This window comes from Bison bison, unplaced genomic scaffold (assembly GCF_000754665.1).
Source record: "Bison bison bison isolate TAMUID 2011002044 unplaced genomic scaffold, Bison_UMD1.0 scf7180017864209, whole genome shotgun sequence".
NCBI lineage: Eukaryota > Metazoa > Chordata > Mammalia > Artiodactyla > Bovidae > Bison > Bison bison.
In genome coordinates this window covers 4,044,182-4,066,705 of record NW_011494781.1, presented here as the reverse complement: position 1 = coordinate 4,066,705, position 22,524 = coordinate 4,044,182, and the positions used below count along the sequence as shown (strand labels likewise).

Here is a 22,524-nt window from a genome sequence, read left to right as displayed (position 1 = left end):
ACAGGGTCCATCTAGTCAAGGCTATGGTTTTTCCTGTGGTCATGTATGGATGTGAGAGTTGGACTGTGAAGAAGGACTGAGCGCCGGAAGAATTGACGCTTTTGAACTGTGGTGTTGGAGAAGACTCTTGAGAGTCCCTTGGACTGCAAGGAGATCCAACCAGTCCATTCTGAAGGAAATCAGCCCTGGGATTACTTTGGAAGGAATGATGCTAAAGCTGAAACTCCAGTACTTTGGCCACCTCATGCGAAGAGTTGACTCATTGGAAAAGACTCTGATGCTGGGAGGGATTGGGGGCAGGAGGAGAAGGGGACAACAGAGGATGACATGGCTTGATGGCATCACTGACTCGATGGACATGAGTCTCAGTGAACTCTGGGAGTTGGTGATGAACAGGGAGGCCTGGCGTGCTGCGATTCATGGGGCCGCAAAGAGTCGGACACGACTGAGCGACTGATCTGATCTGATCTGATATCATAACTATTAATTTTAGATTTTTAAACTTTCATAAAGATTCTTCTTAAAGATTTCTTAAAGTTAAAAAATTTTTAAACTTTCTTTGCATCCATGGGGTTTCAAAGAGTTGGACACAACTGAGCAACCAACACTACACTACACTGCAAACTCTATAGCACTTGGCTGAGTGTCTGAGACAGAATAGCATTCAACCTCTATTTGTGAAAGTGATGAATAGGTGTCCAATAAATAGCTATCAAGTGAAAAACAAAAACAATTCTGCAATGATTACATTAACTTGGACTGGAATTACTGACTTTAAGAGGATTTTTAGGAGAAGCAATATAGTCAGGAAGGATCCTTGCTAGTTAATTTCCTCATTTATGTACAATCACATACCAGTTGGAGCTGTACTTATGCTGTATTTACACAATTTACAAAAAGTTTATGACAAAATCTGTCCATGAATAACATGTATATTTGTATCTTCTGAATTCAAACCACCAGTTCACACTGAAGAAATCAAAGAGGAAATTAAAAAAAATGAAAACAAAGCAAAAGCACAATGGCCCAAAACCTATGGGATACAGAAAAAGTAGTTCTAAGATGAAAGTTTATAGCAATACACTCTTACCTCACGAAAAATCTCAAGTAAACAATCTAACCTTATATCTGAAACAACTAGAGGAAGAAGAACAAACAAATCACCAGTTATATGATTGTAGGTTTTTACTGTATTGCCTTGCTTGGGGATTTTATATCAATATGATTGTAGTGATAGGGGCTGTTTGAAGGGGAGGAATATGTCAAATATTCCTTTGCCTTGGTCTCATGCTATAATGGATACATTGGAGGAAGCACTGGTTTTTATACTCAAGCAGACCCAATTTCAAATGCTAGCTTTGCCAACTGTGATCTATGTGACATTAGGCCATTTATTTGCTCAGTCTTTAAGTCTCTACTCCTTGGAAGAAAAGCTATGACCAACCTAGACAGCATATTAAAAAGCAGAGACATTACTTTGCCAACAAAGGTCCATCTAGTCAAAGCTATGGTTTTTCCAGTAGTCATGTATGGATAAGTGAGTTGGACTATAAAGAAAGCTGAGCACCAAAGAATTGATGCTTTTGAACTGTGGTGTTGCAGAAGACTCTTAAGAGTCCCTTGGACTACAACAGGATCCAACCAGTCAATCTTAAAGGAAATCAGCCCTAAATATTCATTAGAAGGACTGATGCTGAAGCTGAAACTCCAATACTTTGGCCACCTGATGTGAAGAACTGACTCATTGGAAAAGACCCTGATGCTGGGAAAGATTGAGGGCAGGAGGAGAAGGGGACGACAGAGGATGAGATGGTTGGATGGCATCACCGACTCAATGGAGATGAGTTTAAGCAAGCTCCAGAAGTTGGTGATGGACAAGGAAGCCTGGATTGCTGCAGTCCATGGGGTTGCAGAGTCAGACACGACTGAGTGACTGACCTGAACTAAGTAATACATATCCTGCATGGGTGGTATCTGGCACACATTAGGGCTCAGTATGTTCAGGTTCTCATTATTAGAACCCCAGAAGGATTTAACTGACCTGTATGCCACAATCTAGTATGCAATCTTAGACTATTACAAGATCTATAAACTGGAGTAAGGCATGTAAAAAGTCCATTACTGAGCAGTACTTGGCAAATAGTAAGCCCTCTATAGTATTAGAAATTGTTGTTGTTGTTGTTGTTAAAAGTTATTGCCTCAGGAGGAAAAAATACAAATTATTCAGCAAACCTGGCCTAATTATTCTGACCACACTCACCAGATAGTTTCAAGTCCTTACTTGTTTGTATAAGTCTCTGTCCTTCTCCCACAAGCTGGTACAACCTTAGATGTCTCAGTTGTAATGAAATAATCATTATGCAATACATTGTTTAGTATCTGCCTCCCTAAGAGGATACACGCCATGACAGCAGGGACTATATTTACCTTACTTACTGCTAAATCCCAACCACTTAACACAGTGCCTATTCACTCAGTAAATATTCATTGAATGGATGAATGAGTGAATGAATAAATGTGTGAATGTCAGTGAATATTATTATACACATGACTAGTATTGTGCCTGACATGCAAATAGGTACTGAGTGAATGTCTGTGCAACTGAATTGTCAATAGCATGTATTATAATAAACATTTCTAAAGAAACTTTGTTACTTCCTTATAGTTACCTATTACTTTAAAAAAAAAAAAGGTATTTAATGATAACATCAGCTGAAGAACAGACTGCCCGGGTAAAGTCTTTTATTGTCAGTCTTGCCTTTCAAACCAGAACTACTAGGCACAAAATAGGCACTCAAAATAGGTCTTTGAATGGAAAATTCTAATCATGCTCTTGACATTGTCATCATTTCCTTGACTCTCCATTGTTAAGGAACAAACAAAATTACCAAGGGGAAAAAACATACAGCTCTTTAAAATGCAAAATTTTTTCTGTATTATTTATTTCTTCTCTTTTATTAGTTATACACAAATGTCAAGCCTCATATATATTTTTAAAAAGGACTTGTGTAATCAGAGGAGGAGACGGACTAGTGAACACATGGCCTTGACTTTCCTTCAGTGAATTACATGACCAGAGCCCAGAAAGAGAAGCTCAATTCACCTACGCCTGGACTCTCATGTGCTAAGATCACAAAACCTGAGCCATGACCAGAAAAGCTGCACCAAAGATTTCCCAAGTGAAATGACACAGTGTGCCCAGAGACCTGAGTCACTGCCCTGTCCTGAGCTGGAGGTGGACTCCTCACCCCAGGAAGACCAGCCCTGTTTGACTGCTGCCTTCCTAGGTGGTCCCTAAAAAGCCTAACACTGTTACCAGGAGCAACAGAGATCAAGCCCTGAGCCTTTAGAGTGGCCTTCCAAGACCCTAGACTACCAGAGAACTAACCCTGCTGCTACTGCTACTGCTGCTAAGTCACTTCAATCGTGTCTGACTCTGTGCGGCCCCATAGACAGCAGCCCACCAGGCTCCGCCATCTCTGGGATTCTCCAGGCAAGAACACTGGAGTGGGTTGTCATTTCCTCCTCCAATGCATGAAAGTGAAAAGTGAAAGTGAAATCACTCAGTCATGTCCAACTCTTCACGACCCCATGGACTGCAGCCCACCAGGCTCCTCTGTCCATGGGATTTTCCAGGCAAACGTACTGGAGTGGGTTGCCCTAGGCAGTATCAAATAGTGAGAGCTCACACAAAGGAAACCACTTGAATACAAGATCCAACATCACCCAACCACCAGTAACACCCTGTGCAGGACTCCTCATCTAAACAACAAACAAAACAAAAATACAAAGCCAATCATCATCAGACAGGATTACCACCTCACTCAGCTTGCCCACCAGAGGAAAAACAAACAAACAGAAACTCAGCACAAATCTCACTGTAAATGAAGCTTACACAAAACACTGGACCAACCTTAGGAGGGAAAAAACCAAAAGGAAGAAAGAATTCAACCTTCTTCAAGGAAAGAATTCAACTTTCCTTGGAGCCTGGGAAAAGGAGACCTCAAACACAATAAGGTAAAAGAAAAAAAATAATGAAAAGGCAGAGAAATACTACACAAATGAAGAAACAAACTAGAAACACAAAGTTCAAATAAATGAAGAGGAAATAGGCAAACTACATGAAAAGGAATTCATAAAAATGATAGTAAAGATTATCAAAAACCTTGAAAACAAAATGGAGAAAATATAAGAATCAATTAACAAAGACTTAGAAGAATTAAAGAATAAACATACAGAGACAAACAACACAATTACTGAAATTAAAAATACTCTAGAAGGAATCAATTGCAGAACATCTGAAGCAGAACAAATCAGTGAGTTGGAAGCAGAACGAATCAGTGAGCTGGAAGATAAAATGGTGGAAATAACTTCTGAAGAGCAGATAAAGTAAAAAGAATGAAAGGAACTGAAGACAGCCCCAGAGACATCTGGGACAATATCAAAAGCATCAACATTTGAATTATAGGGGTCCCAGAAGAAGAAGATAAAAATAAAGGGTATGAGAAAATTTTTGAAGAGATTATAGTTGAAAATTTCCCCATTATAGAAAAAGAAATAGTCAGTCAAGTCCAAGAGGCACAGAGAGTCCCATACAGGATAAACACAAAAAGAAGCACTCCAAGACACATACTAATCAAACTAAAAAGACTAAACACAATGAAAGAATACTAGAAGCAGCAAGGGAAAAGCAACAAGTAAGATACAAGGGAAACCCCATATGCTTAACAGCTGATCTTTCAGCAGAAACTCTGCAGGCCAGAAGGGAATGGCAGGATATATTTAAAGTACTGAAAGGGAAAAATCTACAACCAAGATTACTGTAACCAGCAAGGATCTCATTCAAAATTGATGGAGAAACAAAAAACTTTTCAGAAAAGCAAAAGTTAAGAGAATTCAGTACTATCAAACCAGCTTTACAGCAAATGTTAAAGGGATTTATATAGTCAAGAAATACAAGAGAAGAAAAAAGATCTACAAAACCAACCCCAAAAATTAAGAAAATGGCAAAAGGAACATATATATCAATAGTGATAGTGAAGTCGCTCAGTCATGTCCGACTCTTTGCAACCCCATGGACAGTAGCCAACCAAGCTCCTCCGTCCATGGGATTTTCCAGGCAAGAATACTGGAGTGGGTTGCCATTTCCTTCTCCAGGGGATCTTCCTGACCCACGGATCGAACCTGGGTCTCCTGCATTGTAGGCAGACGCTTTACTGTCTGAGCCACGAGAGAAGGCCATATATATATCAATAATTACTTTAAATGTAAATGGATTAAATGCTCCAACGAAAAGACACAGACTGGCTGAATGGATACAAAACAAGACCCATATATATGCTGTCTACAAGAAACCCACTTCAGACCTCAGGACACATACAGACTGAAAGTGAGAGGATGGAAAAATATATTCCATGCAAATGGGAAGCAAAAGAAAGCTGGAGTAGTAGTCCTCATATCTGACAAAATAGACCTTAAAATTAGGAAAATTACAAGAGATAAGGAAGGACACTACATAATGATCAAGGGATCAATCCAAGAGGAAGACATACAATTGGAAATATCTATGCACCCAACATAGAAGCACTTCAGTACATAAGACAAACACTAACAGACATAAAAGCAGAAATTGACAGTAACACAATAATGGTAGGAGACTTAAACACCTCACTCACACCAATGGACGATCATCAAAATACAAAATTAATAAGGAAATCAAGTCTTAAATGATACACTAGATGAGATGGATCTCATTGATAACTTCGAGACATTCCATCCAAAAGCAGAAGAATATACCTTCTTCTCAAGTGCACATGGAACATTCTCCAGGATAGATCACATCTTGGGTCACAAGTGAAACCTCAGTAAATTTAAGAAAATTGAAATTGTATCAAGCATCATCTTCTCCAACCACAATGCTATGAGACTAGATATCAATTACAAGAGAAAAAAAAAAACTGTAAGAAACACAAACACATGGAGATTAAGCAATCTGTTTCTAAATAACCAACAGGTTACTGAAGAAATCAAAAAATTTCTAGAAACAAATGACAATGAAAACACCACAACTCAAAACCTATGGGAAGCAGCAAAAGCAGTTCTAAGAGAGAAGTTTATAGCAATACAATCTTACCTCAAGAAACAAGAAAAACATTGAATAGACAACCTAACTTTACACCTAAAGAAAGAAAGAGAAGTCGCTCAGTCGTGTCTGACTCTTAGCGACCCCATGGACTGCAGCCCACCAGGCTCCTCCATCCATGGGAACAAAATAAAAAAAAAAAAAAATTAGTAGAAGGAAAGAAATCATAAAGATCCGAGCAGAAATAAATGAAAAAGAAATAAAAGAAACAATAGTAAAGATTAATAAAACTAGAAGCTGGTTCTTTGAGAAGATTAACAAAATTGACAAACCGTTAGCCAGACTCATTAAGAAGATAAGAGAGAAGAATCAAATCAACAAAATTAGAAATGAAAAAGGAAAGGTTCCAACAGACAATGCACAAATACAAAGGATTATAAAAGATATTATGAACAACTATATGGCAATAAAATAGATAACCTGGAAGAAATGGAGAGATTCTTAGAAAAGTTCAGTCTTCCAAGACTGAACCAGGAAGAAATAAAAATTATGAGAAACCCAATTACAAGCACTAAAATGGAAGCTGTGATCAAAAATCCCCCAAAAAACAAAAGCCCAGGACCAGATGGCTTCATGGGAGAAGTCTATCAAACGCTTGCTGCTGCTAAGTCACTTCAGTCGTGTCCAATTCCGTGCAACCCCATAGACAGCAGCCCACCAGGCTCCCCCTTCCCTGGGATTCTCCAGGCAAGAACACTGGAGTGGGTTGCCATTTCCTTCTCCAATGCATGAAAGTGAAGTCACTCAGTCGTGTCCGACTCTTCGCGACCCCATGGACTGCAGCCTACCAGCCTCCTCCATCCATGGGATTTTCCAGGCAAGAGTACTGGAGTGGGGTACCATTGCCTTCTCTGATCAAATGTTTAGAGAAGAGCTAATGCCTATCCTTCTAAAACTCTTCCAAAAACTTGCAGAGGAAGGAACACTTCCAAATTCATTCTATGAGGCCACCATTACCCTGATACCAAAACCAGACAAAACAACACAAAAAAGGAAACTACAGGCCAATACATGCAAAAATACTCAAAAATTTTTAGCAAACAGAATTCAGCAACACATCAAAAAGCTCATACACCATGCTCAAGTAGGACTTATTCTAGGAATGCAAGGATTCTTCAATATATACACAAATCAATCAATGTGATACACCATATTAACAAATTGAAAGATAAAAATCATTTGATCATCTCAATAGATGCAGAAAGAGCCTTTGAAAAAATTCAGTACCCATTTATTAAAACTCTTCAAAAACTGGGCCTAGAAGTAACCTAACTCAACATAGTAAAGGCCATATATGAAGCTGAAACTCCAATACTTTGGCCACCTCATGCAAAGAGTTGACTCATTGGAAAAGACCCTGATACTGGGAGGAATCAGGGGCAAGAGGAGAAGGGGACAATAGAGGATGAGATGGCTGGATGGCATCACCGACTCGATGGACATGGGTCTGAGTGAACTCCAGGAGTTAGTGATGGACAGGGAGGCCTGGCGTGCTGCAATTCATGGGGTTGCAAAGAGTTGGACACGACTGAGTGACTGAACTGAACTGAACATAAAATATTATTCTCAATGGTGAAAAACTGAAAACATTCCCCCTAAGATCAGGAACAAGACAAGGTTGTCCGCTTTCAACACTATTATCCAACATAGTTCTGGAAGTCCTAGCTTCATCAATCAGAGAAGAAAAAGAAATAAAAGGAATCCAGATTGGAAAAGAAGAAGTAAAGCTCTCACTGTTTGCAGATGACATAATACTGAACATCAGTTTAGTTCAGTTCAGTCGCTCAGTCGTGTCTAACTCTTTGCGACCCCATGAACTGCAGCATGCCAGGCCTCCCTGTCCATCACCAACTGCCGGAGTCTACCCAAACCCATGTCCATTGAGTCGGTGATGCCATCCAACCATTTCACCCTCTGTCATCCCCTTCTCTGCCTGCCCTAAATCTTTCCTAGCATCAGGGTCTTTTCAAATGAGTCAGATCTCCTCATCAGGTGGCCAAAGTATTGGAGTTTCAGCTTCAGCATCAGTCCTTCCAATGAACACCTAGGACTGATCTCCTTTAGAATGGACTGGTTGGATCTCCTTGCAGTCCAAGGGACTCTCAAGAGTCTTCTGCAACACCACAGTTCAAAAGCATCAATTCTTCAGTGCTCAGCTTTCTTCACAGTCCAACTCTCACATCCATACATGACCACTGGAAAAACCATAGCTTTGACTAGACGGACCTTTGCTGGCAAAGTAATATCTCTGCTTTATAATATGCTGTCTAGGTTGGTCATAACTTTCCTTTCAAGGAGTAAGCGTCTTTTAATTTTCACGGCTGCAATCACCATTTGCAGTGATTTTGAAGCCCCCCACCCCCCCCCAAAAAATAAAGTCAGCCACTGTTTCCCCATCTATTTGCCATGAAGTGATGGGACCAGATGCCATGATCTTCATTTTCTGAATGTTGAGTTTTAAGCCAACTTTTTCACTCTCCTCTTTCACTTTCATCAAGAGGCTCTTTAGTTCTTCTTCCCTTTCTGCCATAAGGGTGGTATCATCTGCTTATCTGAGGTTATTGATATTTCTCCTGGCAATCTTGATTCCAGCTTGTGTTTCTTCCAGCCCAGCATTTCTCATGATGTACTCTGCATATAAGTTAAGTAAGCAGGGTAACAATATACAGCCTTGATGTACTCCTTTTCCTATTTGGAACCAGTTTGTTGTTCCATGTCCAGTTCTAACTGTTGCTTCCTGACCTGCATACAGGTTTCTCAAGAGGCAGATCAGGTGGTCTGGTATTCATAGAAAACCCTAAGGATACTCTCAGAAAATTACTAGAGCTAATCAGTGAATTTAGCAAAGTTGCAGGATACAAAATCAATACACAAAAATCACTTGCATTTCTATGTACTAACAATGAATTATCAGAAAGAGAAATTAAGGAATCAATCCCATTCACCATTGAAACAAAAATAATTAAATATCTAGGAATAAACTTACCTAAGGAGACAAAAGAACTGTACACAGAAAATTATAAGACACTGATTAAAGAAATCAAAGATGACATAAACAGATAAAGAGATGTTCCATGTTCCTGAGTAGGAAGAATCAATATTGTGAAAATGACTGTAGTACCAAAGGCAATCTGCAGATTTAATGCGATCCCTATCAAATTACCAAGGCATTTTTCACAGAACTAGAACAAAAAATTTCACAATTCATATATAAACACAAAAGACCTCAAATAGCCAAGACAGTCTTGAGAAAGAAGAATGGAGCTGGAGGAATCAACCTTCCTGATTTCAGATTATACTACAAAGCTACAGTCATTAAGACAGTATGGTACTAGCACAAAAACAGAAATATAGACCAATGGAACAAGATAGAAAGCCCAGAAATAAACCCATGCACCTATGGGTACCTTAATTTTGACAAAGGAGGCAAGAATATACAATGGGGCAAAGACAGCCTCTTCCATAAATGGTGCTGGGAAAACTGGACAGATACATGTAAAAGAATGAAATTAGAACACTTCCTAACACCATACTCAAAGATAAACTCAAAATGGATTAAAGACCTAAATGTAAGACCAGAACCTATAAAACTCTTAGAGGAAAACATAGGCAGAACACTCGATGACATAAATCAAAGCAACATCCTCTATGATTCTCATCCTAGAATAATGGAAATAAAAACAAAAGTAAACAAGTGGGACCTGATAAAATTTAAAAGTTTTTTCACAGCAAAGGAAACTACAAGCAAGGTGAAAAGACAACCCTCAGAATGGGGGAAAATAATATCAAATGAAACAACTGACAAAGGATTAATTTCCAAAATATACAAGCAGCTCATACAACTCAATACCAGAAAAACAAACCACCCAGTCAAAAAGTAGGGAAAAGAGCTAAACAGACATTTCTCCAAAGAAGACATACAATTGGCTAACAAACACATGAAAAGATGTTCAACATCGCTCATTATTAGAGAAATGCAAATCAAAACTACAATGAGATATCACCTCACACCAGTTGGAATGGCCCTCATCAAAAAGTCTACAAACAAATAAATGCTGGAGAGGGTGTGAAGAAAAGGGAAAGCTCTTGCACTGTTTCTGGGAATGTAAACTGATCCAGCCACTATGGAAGACGGTATGGAGATTCCCAAAAAAACTAACACAATGAGGAGATTCCTCAAAACCACCATATGACCCAGCAATCCCACTCCTAGGCATATACCCTGAGGACACCAAAATTGAAAGAGACACAAGTATCTCTTTGTTCATTTCAGCACTATTTACAATAGCTAGAATATGGAAGCAGCCTAGATGTCCAAGGACAGATGAATGAATAAAGAAGTTGTGGTACATATACACAATGGAATATTACTCAGCCATAAAAAAGAATGCATTTGAGTCAGTTCTGATGAGGTGGATGAACCTAGAACCTATTATAGAGAGTGGAATAAGTCAGAAAGAGAAAGATAAACATTTTTATTCTAACACATAAATACAGAATCTAGGAAAATGGTACTAAAGAATTTATTTACAGGGCAACAATGGAGAGACATAGAGAATAGACTTATGGACATAGGGAGAGGGGAGGAGAGAGTGAGATATATGGAAAGAGTAACATGGGCGCTTACATTACCATATGTAAAATAGATAGCCAACAGGAATTTGTTGTATGGCTCAGGAAACTCAAACAGGGGCTCTGTATCAGCATAGAGGGGTGGGATGGGGAGGGATATGGGAGGGAGTTTCAAAAGGGAGGGGATATATGTATACCTATGGCTAATTTGGAGAAGGCAATGGCATCGCAGTCCAGTACTCTTGCCTGGAAAATCCCATGGATGGAGAGCCTGGTAGGCTGCAGTCCATGAGGTCGCTAAGAGTCGGACACAACTGAGTGACTTCACTTTCATGCATTGGAGAAGGAAATGGCAACCCACTCCAGTGTTCTTGCCTGGAGAATCCCAGGGACGGGGGAGCCTGGTGGGCTGCTGTCTATGGGGTTACACAGAGTCGGACATGACTGAAGTGACTTAGCAGCAGCAGCATGGCTAATTCATGTTGAGTTTTGACAGAAAACAACAAAATTCTGTAAAGCAATTATCCTTCAGTGAAAAATAAATCAACTTTTTAAAAAGGGCTTGTGTATCTACAATTTTAAAAAAGAATAAAAACTAATGTCTTTGGAAATAAATTGTAAGATGGAAACATGATAGGAAGCATTTGTTTCCATGAAGTATCTTTGGATGTTCTTAACATTTAAAAAATTTTATTTTATATTATAGTTGATTTACAATGTTGTATTAATTTTAAGTATATAGCAAAGTGATTTAGTTATATGAATAAATATATCTATTATTTTTCAGATTCTTTTCCCATCTAGGTTATTACAGATTATTGAGTAGAGTTCCCTACGCTAAACAGTAGGTCCTTGCTATCTATCTATTTATATAAAGTTATGTGCATATGTTTTTTGTTTCTTGGTTTCTTTGCCTTCATTTTTAAATTATTTTATTAATTTTTATTGGAGTATCACTGCTTTACAATGTGTTAGTTTCTGCTCTACATCTCTATATTCTTGATAGCCTTTTGTATGTGCATGTGAAAAAAAGAGCTAGCTATATTTTCAGTTTGTCTTCCTCAATCATCTTGACAGCAATACATCTTTTTTCAACTATACAATCCAATAGTTAAAGACAAAATGTAGGTAATTAGCTCTTCCACATGGCTTGTCAATGAGATTAACAGTGAAGTAACAGTTTGGAAACCAAGTAAAGCCCCAGACCAAGTGAAGATACAGAGTCAAAGCTAATTAATTAAAACTCTGACAACAAATTACACCTTCTTCAAGCTCCTCCTTCATCCTTTCCCCTGCCTCTCTTGCCTTGAATAACTGTTGTCCCAGATATTTGGTTTATCATTTTCTTGATTTTTTCTGAATATTACTTCTATCACATATATATGAATTCCTAAAAATATACTGGTTTGTTTTTAATGTTTTTACGTTTACACAATGGATTCATGCTGCAATCTTCTGAGACTGATCTTTTTACTTAGTGTTGCTGAGTCATCCGTATTATTCCATATCATTCATATGTTTCACACTATATAACATTCCATTGTATAAATATTTCACATTTATTTACCCATTCTCTTGTTAACATTTAGGTTGTTTCCAATTTTTGCTGTTATAAAAAATGCCTCTAAGAACATCCTTAATCATATCTCCTGGTCTAGTTGTGGAGGAGTTCTTTAGGAATGTACTTAAAGTTGTGTCTTAGAGCATATAAATCTTCAGCTATATAAAGTAATAGCAAACAGTTTTCCAAAGTGGGTATATCAATTTGCATTCCCACAAGCAATGAATAAGTGATCTTACTGATCTACATTTGCTTCAACACTTGGTTTTACCAGAGTCCTTTTTTTTTGACAAGTTTTTGTTGATGTTTTAGTACTTATGCTAAACTGTACATTCACAAGGCCTCATTCTATTATTAAAAATAAAAGTAAAAGAGGGTTATGCATGACCAATGATGAGAGTATTTCATAGGCCAGGGACTGTAATTTAACTAATTTTGTGTTTTTAAGGTCCAGATGAGGGTTTCTGGGAGAAGTAGATAGGGAATCCTAGCCCTAGTAAAGACCTGAAAGATGGCTTCTGAAAAATATCTTGAAGGGAAGGGCAGAAAGCCTTGGAATACAATGTGCCCCTACTACACAGTACACAAATCATTTCTCTCCTTTCTGGACTCACCTCTTTTACTCAGAGAAGTAGCAGATCCAAGGCAATCATACCTAGGACATTTCTGAGTCTTTTGAGGGAAAGATGGTGAAAGCTTACTGTGTCCTTGTTACCAGGTCTGACAGCAATATCAGGTGTGGTGGCAACAACTCAGGAAATTCTTAAGCAAAACACTCATTTGAGATTGTATTTTCTTCTAGGGTACGGCATTGGTCTCCCTCCCAACTCTCCTTTTACCTCCAATATATCCGAGCTAATCAGTCAATACAAATCACATGGGTTTATGGACGTGCTGCATGACAAGTGGTATAAGGTGGTTCCCTGCGGCAAGAGAAGTTTTGCTGTCACTGAGGTAAGGGGGAAACTGCTGATAATGTTGATGCTTTGTATAGCTTTACCTTGAAGAATATTAGAAAATGCTGTCATATGTGTCAGTGGCCAATAATCTAGGCTATTACATCTTCTAGGATTCACCATGATATTTGCAGCTGCTGTTTAGTCGCTAAGTCGTGTACAACTCTTTGCAACTCTATGGACCATAGCCCACCAGGTTCCTGTGTCCATGGGATTTTCCAGGCAAGAGTACTAGGTGGGCTGTCATTTCCTTCTCCAGGGACCATGATATTTAGATTACTCCTAATTTCACTTGAAGAATGACTATCCAATTGGAATTTTCAGTAAAACAAGTTTGTCTTGGATTTAACTGTGATGCTACTTTGATGAGTAAATGTCTGAATTTCTATCTTTTCCCTACATATTATATCCACAAATGCAGAAGAAATGCTATTCTGCATTACAGTAATAGTATCTGAGACTGACATTAACAGTGTTTGGTTTAACTGTTAATTGCTGGTCATGATGTGGATTGCAAAATATCCTCAAGATCTAATTTCCCAGGGATCCAGTGATGGATCCTGCTTAGAGAAACAGACATAACCAGGTAATTCTTAAATAATCTTAGATATTTTTCAACTGAAAACAATCAACTCATTTATTTTATGTATAGGAAGCTAATATCCAGAGATCCTAAGTGATTTGCCCAAGGCACACAAATAACCAGAAAATACATCTTTCTATCATAACACTCTGCCTTTATGATATAATTAGAAAGAAAACTGCAAAGTGAGTCAGAGATTGGATAATTAAGATAGGAGACTAAAAGGTGTAATAAGAGCCAGACTCCAGTATTTAAAAGAGAAGGCAAATAAAACAGTACAAGGTCAGCCTGACATTTAAAAAAAATCTAAAGCTGATAATAATGACTCCCAAGAGCCTCTCTTCACTAACAACTGTCGAATTTGTATTTCAACAATGACTCTTCTTCTCAGCTCTAGAACCATGTATCTACCTTCTTGTTTGACACCTCCACTTGAATATCTTACATGCATCTCACATTTAATTTGTCAAAACAGAACCCTGATCTTCTGTCCTAAATCCACTTTTCTTCCTTAAGGTCTTGGCACATGCTGTTGCATCCTTCTTCCTAATTACTATTCTTCCCCCTACCCTCCCAACATTAACCCCGCTAGTGCCTTCTCATTATAAACTCTCAGCTGAAATCCCCCTTCTTCAGAGCCTTCCCACAATCCCTGATGCAATCCGAATCATTGTTGTTGTTCAGCCACTAAGTTGTGTCTGACTCTTTGTGACCCCATGGACTGCAGCACACTAGGCTTCTCTGTCTTTATTATCTCCTGGAGTTTGTTCAAATTCATGTCCACTGAGTCAGTGATGCTATCTATCTCATCCTCTGCTGCCCTCTTCTATCTCTGTTTATAATCTCATAGCTTATTGAGAAGACAGTCACTGAGTAAAGATTTAAAGGAAGGAAGCAGGAAACTAAGGAATTAGAAAACTAGCATGCTCTGTTTTTTACCATGTGACAAAAACGTATTTGGGACATTAACTGATTGGTTCTAACTACAACCCTGTAAGGCAAGAATTTTTATATTTATTTGGAGATATTTTCACTTTCAGTTCAGTTCATTTCAGTTCAGTCGCTCAGTCGTGTCTGACTCTTTGCGACCCCATGAATCGCAGTACGCCAGGCCTCCCTGTCCATCACCAACTCCTGGAGTTCACTCAAACGCACGTCCATTGAGTCAGTGATGCGATCCAGCCATCTCATCCTCTGTCATCCCCTTCTCCTTCTGCCACAATCTCTCCCAGCATTTCCTACCACTTGTTGTGACCAGGGTTAATTCAAGCCAAAATCTCCAAGTGATCAAAGCTGACAACAAAACATTAGATAAGATGAAGGGAGCCTCCCCATCATGTCCCCAAAGCCAGCAATATGGAATGATTTGCACCTCTCTGATCACAAGCACATCTCTAGGTTGTGCCATTTCAGAGGACCATGAGACCAAGACATCAACTGGATGGGCAATCTGGCTCCCAGGACAAGCCTCTCAGGGTACAGGGCTCTTCAGACTCAGAACCTAACTCCACCTGGACACATAGAGGGAAACATACATAGACTCATAAGCACTAACATAAATCTAATTCCAGTGTGAAATATCTAACACAAAACATAATAGATTTGAAGCCATACACTTTAGGACTTGCATACTGGCTCTACCAATTAATCACTGACTGACTGAACTATTCCTAGGTCTGAGTTTCTTCATTCATGAATGGATATGAAAGTGAAGGGAAAGTGAAGTCCCTATGTCATGTCTGACTCTTGCGATCCCGTGAGCTGTAGCCTACCAGGTTCCTCTGTCCATGGGATTTTCCAGGCAAGAATACTGCAGTGGGTAGCCATTTCCTTCTCCAGGAGATCTTCCTGACTCAGGGATTGAACATGGGTCCCCCGCATTGTAGGCAAACACTTTACCATCTGAGCCACCAGGGAAGTTGATAAAACATAACTTGTCATTTTGTTCTGAGAATAACAGAACATTTATGGAAAGACCTAGGAAAAAAACTTGGCGTAGTAAATAGAAGTATTAATACTTCCTCTCCTTCCATCAGGAGAATTTCCTGGGGTTCATAGATATCTTTAGATATCTTCCTACAGCTCTTTCTAGAAGTGGGAAAACCTTCCCAGAAACTCTCCAGTAGATTTCTTCACATTCATTGGCCAAAAATTATGTCATCTGTCCATCTTTAAGCCAATCAATGGTGAGGAGAATGAGATTACCATGATAGATTAGCCAGCCATGACTCATCCCCTAAGACTAGTAAGGGGGAAGCTTCCCTGGCAATACATAGTCCCATAGAGAAGACCTAAATGAAAGCAGGGTTCCCTTAGGAAGAATGATTCAGGAGAATGGATGCTAAGTAGACAACCAACCACCTGTTTTATACCTTCTCCCATCCTACCTGCTTCTAGCCATCAGTACAATGAGGTATTTGGATATAATCATCTGCAAGCACCCTCCCAGCTTTGATATAGTGATCATGGTCTTTCTTTATGTCATCCTGAGATGAGAATGCTTAATATATTTACCATAAAGCATAATGGTTGAAAGCATGGGCTTTGGAGACAGTTCTAGGTTTGAACACTACCATCTAAGTGATATGAAACATGTTACTTGTCCATTCCTAGCCTCAGCTTTTGCAAATTGGGGTGAAAATGTCTATTTCATAGGATTGTCATGAAAATTAAGGCAGACAATGCATGTAAAATAGTTAGCCTATACCCAAATATGATAACCACAAAGTAACTTACATCCTTAAGGATGATGAGATTTCATCATAACCATTTCAGGGCTATATGGATTTATCAGAAATTTCAAACAAAACCATATTAAATATGGACAAAAAAGAAGACAGGTTTTGAAAAACAAAAAATCAGAAAAGCCATAAACTGTTCAGATGATCCATGCAAAATATACCACATCATTTTTCAACCATGGTTTTTTAATGGAACAAATTCAGGGGAGAGGCATTTGGGAAACTCTGGATGTAGTGAGCTGGAAGCAACTGGATAAGAGGCTGATGTCAGGATCAAGTTATGGTTATTAAGACAACCCTGGGCTGGCTTTCCAGGTCAGCTGAATTTGAAGGGGATAAGGGGTAGGAATGAGAATGGAAGAGAAGTGTACCCTTAATTGGAACTTCAGAGACAGAAATAAAGGAAGATTCTGATAACATCCATGTGGGTGTAGAGTTAGGGGGGCCACCTCCAGCCTCGGGGAATATTAAGGACACACAGGGAGCACTTCTTTCTCCAGACGGTGGTCTGAAGTAAGGCCTATTCTGGTCTGTTCAGTAACAAGCTGCTTTGCAGGGATGCTCACCTGTGTGCATTTAAACAGCAGAGCATATCCTTGGGCACTGATGACCATGTTTGTCTTGAAGAACCTAGGACAGAATTTCAGGATGTCACCCTCAGAGAACCTAAAGGTACAATGTAATTCAATGACATCCATATTCAGCTTATTGGCTGAGCTTGGTCTCCTTTGTGAAGGCCCTCTGCCTGCTGTATTTTCTTTCACTCAATCCTTGGGTCTCCACCTGCTGTTTTGAGGTGGGGAGAGGGTTAGCTTTATCTCGAAAAGGTCAGAAGAAGGAAGCATGCTTGTTAGCACTTTCCTTGCCATCTCTTTTTCCTCAAACCTCGTACAGTCTGGGCTATTAGTGTGAAGAAAGTAGGACTGGATTTGAAATCAGACAGACCATATTTGAAGCCTGCCTGTACCATCTACCTGCCTTGGAAAAATCATGAACCCACCCAAGTCTCAGCTTCTTCATCTCTTCAGTAACTTTTTGTAAGGAGTTAATAAAGTAGTAGTTTAATGCAGTGGTTCCCAACCTTTTTGGCACCAGGGACCTATTTCATGGAGACAATTTTCCCATGGACCCAGGTAGGGGGATGGTTTGGGGAGGATTCAAGAGCATTACATTTATTGTGCACTTTATTCCTATTATTATTACATCAGCTCCACCTCAGATCATCAGGCACTAAATCCTGGAGGTTGGGGACTCCTGGTTAATGAACACATCCCTCTTCCTTCACTCCCCCAGGGGGAGGGGTGCAGAGCACAGCACAGCAGAAGCAGGAATGTTCTGGAGGGTACCTCTCCCAACAGGTGCTCTTAAGAAGGACATTCCTCTGACCTCCCATTTTCCAGGTACAGTCCTAGTCCGTGTCTGTTACCACAAAGTCATTAAACAATTTCACTCTGAAAAAAAATCCTCATTTGGCAAATGAATAATAGCAATATACGGTCACCTAGCATGCTTTCTTCCACCTATTTCTCACAGTTGGACATTAATACATGATCCCCTGTGAGAACCTTGATCTATTCACCCTTCATCTCTTGGCAACCCTAGAGCTGTCTAGCGGCAATCTCTCTGAAGAATAAACTGTTTTGTTTTTTTTTTTAATTCTAGGGCTTTATCTGCTCCCCAGAGTCACCTAGAAAATTACAGGTCCAATTCTGCAGATCAGACTCCAGCAATTTTCAGAGAAGAATTTTAAATTGACCTCAGATGTTTCTTCATGATCCTCCTAGCACAGCTGTGCCTCTGCTCACAGTAGACTCACTGTCAATCAATTCCACAAGAAAAAAGTATGGCAGACTTTAAGTTTCATTCATTTTACTCTGACGCAGCCCCCCAAAAATATAATTTTTTTGAGTCACTGAATTTAAGGGTTCCGGGTTTTATGAAATCTGTTATTTACAAACGAGGAAAAGGAAGGTAGCAGGTCACAGCTTATCGAACTCCCAAAACTTTTCAAGGAATTATTAAGATTTATGATGATACCTCCTTTTATAAGTCTCCTTTAAATATTGGGTTGAATAATGTGCCTTTTACCAACTGGGAATAGTTAAGAAGAAAGAGGAAACAGTTTGGGCAGAGAATGGATAGCACACTCAAACAGCCTGAGGAGAATTTTCAAGAAACTCTTTACAGAGGTGTGATCTAAGGAAACAACAGAAATACTGCAATATCTCAGGGCAGGTAAAGTGAAGAAGACATTACCTAAGCTAAGGAAGCACACCTTAGCTCAAAGGGAAACATGGAGAGACCCACTCCTAGAATTCAGGGAGGCACAGGAAAAGGCATTCAAATAGGAACTGGAGCCTTTGGTCAGGGATGTAAACATGCCACAGTGACCTGGTTGAGAGAGGGCAAGGAAGTAAATACCTGACCTTAGTCTCCTTCTGTCCTGGCATCTTCCACTGCTGCCTTTGTTGTTCAGTCACCCAGTTATGTCTGACCCTTTGCAACCCCATGGATTGTAGCACGTTAGGTTTCTCTGTCCTTCATCATCTCCAGGAGTTTGCTCAAACTCATGTCCATTGAGTCGGTGATGCCATCCAACTATCTCATCCTCTGTCGTCCCATTCTCCTCCTGTCTTCAGTCTTTCCCAGCAACAGGGTCTTTTCCAATGAGTCAGTTCTTCGCCTCAGGTGGCCAAAGTATTTGTGTTTCAGCTTCAGCATCAGTCCTTCCAATGAATATTCAGGACTGATTTCCTTTAGGATGGACTGGTTTGATCTCCTTGCAGTCCAAGGGACTTTCAAGAGTCTTCTCCAACAGCACAGTTCAAAAGCACAAGTTCTTCAGTGCTCAATCTTCTTTACATCCGTACATGGCTACTGGACAAACCATAGTTTTGACTATATGGACCTTTGTCAGAAAAGTAATGTCTCTGCTTTTTAATATGCTGTCTATGTCTGTCATAGCTTTTCTTCCAAAGAGTAAGCATCTTTTAATTTCATGCCTATAGTCACCATCCACACTGATTTTGGAGCTCAAGGAAAAAAGTCTATCACTGTTTCCATTGTTTCCCTATCTATTTGCCGTGAAGTGATGGGACTGGATGCAATGATCTTCATTTTCTGAGTGTTGAGTTTTAAGCCAGCTTTTTAACTCTCCTCTTTCACGTTCATCAAGAGGATCTTTACTTCCTCTTTGATTTCTGCCATAAGGTTGGTGTCATCTGCATAGCCGAGGTTATTGATATTTCTCCTGACAATCTTGATTCCAGCTTGTGATTCATCCAGCCCAGCATTTCACATGATATACTCAGCATATAATGTCAGTAAGCAGGATGAAAATATATAACCTTGACATACTCCTTTCCCAATTTGGAACCAGTCTGTTGTTCCACGTCTGGTTCTAACTGTTGCTTTTTGACCTGCATACAGGTTTCTCAGAAGGCAGGTAAGACGGTCTGGTATTCCCATCTCTTTAAGAATTTTCCACAGTTTGTTGTGATCTACACAGTCAAAGTCTTTAGCATAGTCAATGAAGCAGAAGTAGATGTTTTTCTGGAATTCTCTTGCTTTTTTGATGATCTAGCAGATGTTGGCAATTTGACCTTTGGTTCCTCTGCCTTTTCTAAAACCAGCTTGTACATCTGGAAGTTCTTGGATCATGTAGTGTTGAAGCCTCATTTGAAGGATTTTGAGCATGACCTTATTAGTGAAATGAGTGCAATTGTGCAGTAGTTTGAACATTCTTTGACATTGCCTTTCATTGGGATTGGAATGAAAACTGATCTTTTCCAGTCCTGTGGCCACTGCTGAGTTTTCCAAATTTGCTGGCATATTGAGTGCAGCACTTTCACAGCATCATCTTTTAGGATTTGAAATAGTTCAGTTAGAATTCCATCACCTCCACTAGGTTTGTTTGTAGTGATGCTTACTAAGGTCTACTTGACTTCACACTCCAGACTTCCAGGATGTTTAGCTCTAGGTTAGTGATCACACCATCATGGCTCCAGGTCACTAAGATCTTTTTTGTATAGTTCTTCTGTGTATTCTTGCCACCTCTTCTTAATATATCTTCTGCTTCTGTTAGGTCCATACCATTTCTGTCCTTTATTGTGCCCATCTTTGCATGAAATGTTCCCCTGGTATCTCTGATTTTCTTGAAGAGATCTCTAGTCTTTCCCATTCTATTGTTTTCAACTAAATTTTTGTATTGTTCACTTAGGAAGGCTTTCTTATCTCTCCTTTTTATTCTTTGGAATTCTGCATTCAGATGTGTATATTTTTCCTTTTTTTCTTTGCCTTTCACTTCAGGAGAGGGTATTAAAATAGGAGCTGGACGCTTTGGTTAGGGGTATAGACATGCCACAGTGACCTGGCTGAGAGAGGGCCAGGAAGTAAATACCTGACCTTAGTCTCCTCTCTGCTCCCCCCACCCCAGCCTCTTCTACCACTGCCTCAAGCCAAGGAAACCAGTCACTGTAGTCCATAAGCCTCCCTATGGCACAAATTGGGATGGGGAGAGGTGGAGAGTGGGTCTGGGACATAAAAACTGTCTAGAACAGCTCCTCATGGCAAGTGAAGGTAGGGAAGGGGCCAGCTAAAAGAAAGCACCTGCAGCCTGACCACCTAGAATGTGCAGCTTCTGCACCTGCAGACCAAGGTCTAGCCTGCAGGGAGGGAGATTGTTCCTTGCACGGATTACAGAGGAGGAAGTAGGACAACCGGGACTGGAATGACCTTGGTCTTAGGAAGCAGACCACCCTTGCTCTATCATTACTCTGAGAAGACAATTTCACATCCTTGGGGAAGTTACTGAATCTCTGTGAGCCTCAGCTGAAGCCATAGCTTGCTGGGTTTTTACAAGGTTTTCTGCCTCTGATTCCATGGGTCTCCTTGTGTTGCTGTTGGATGTTTAGGAAACAAATAACATACTAAGCACGAGGTGGAACATTGCAGTGAAGGGAGCTCTACTTCAGAAATCCAGAAATCTCAATTATGGAAAGTAGGAAAAAGGAAAAATAAATTTTGAGACAGTCTAAAAGTAAATTACACTTTTTAGTGGTTTTTTAAAAAATTAATATTAAAGAAAGTGCACATTAGGAAACTTTGCCCCATCCCATCCATGATCTCACCTTCAATTTGACCCTCACCCCATCCCTGAATTTACTCAATCCTTGCCCTCACCCCATTCCTGCCCCCTCACTCCAACCAAACCTTTAATTCATTCTTGATCTTACCCATCCTTGGCAACCCCCAATCCTGAACCTCATCCAGTAAGGATGAGTGGGGTGGAGTGAGGATGTTTGTGAAGCTCATTATTAGGTGATATTTTAAGCTGAAGTGTAAATGGTTTAAGAACACTGTACAGGTGCAAATATAAAAACAACCTCTGTGTCAAAATATCCCCATGTAAAATGTACATAAAGACATCATGAACACAAATTGCTTAACCTCTCTGAGTTTCCTCCTCTACTAGCTGGAGAGAAGATCTGATGATTTGGCTTGGTGTAAGGAACAGAGATAATGTTCACAAAACTGTCTGACATGTGGTATGTACTAAACGGATGGTAGTTATCTATCATATGGTAGTCAGGATGGTAGTTGTCCTTACTCTCTCATGAACCAACTGAGTGACTTTCAGCACATCACTTAATTTCTCTGAAATCTTTTTATTGCCCTTAAGACTGAGCCATGCAGCATGTCCTGCTTTGAGAATGCTGTGGTTCTCAGGCAGGCACATTTAGAGGAATCCTGACCTAACTAGCTGAAGATCTGGCTCCTGGGACCCTAAGGAGGACAATGAACTGATGGGCTCTCCATCCCTGACCACCAAAACGAGCATCTAGTGTGAAACCTAGTAATATTTGTTCACTGAGAAAGTGGAGCTTTCTCATAGCAGACTCATTCTTCCCTCTTAATTTTTTGTGGGGATGAGGAATGGGTTAGTCATCTATACGTTGAAAGCCAAACAG

At 39.7% G+C, this 22,524-nt stretch overlaps 1 protein-coding gene across 1 annotated transcript in view; it reads left to right on the top strand.

Moving 5' to 3' along the window:
* The window catches only part of GRIN3A (glutamate receptor, ionotropic, N-methyl-D-aspartate 3A), a 205,903-nt gene that overhangs the window by 148,044 nt on the left and 35,335 nt on the right, over positions 1 to 22,524 (top strand). The window contains exon 7 of the mRNA XM_010844835.1: positions 13,078 to 13,229. Within this exon, the coding sequence (XP_010843137.1) occupies positions 13,078 to 13,229 (152 nt within the window). The remainder of the gene's footprint in view (positions 1 to 13,077; positions 13,230 to 22,524) is intronic.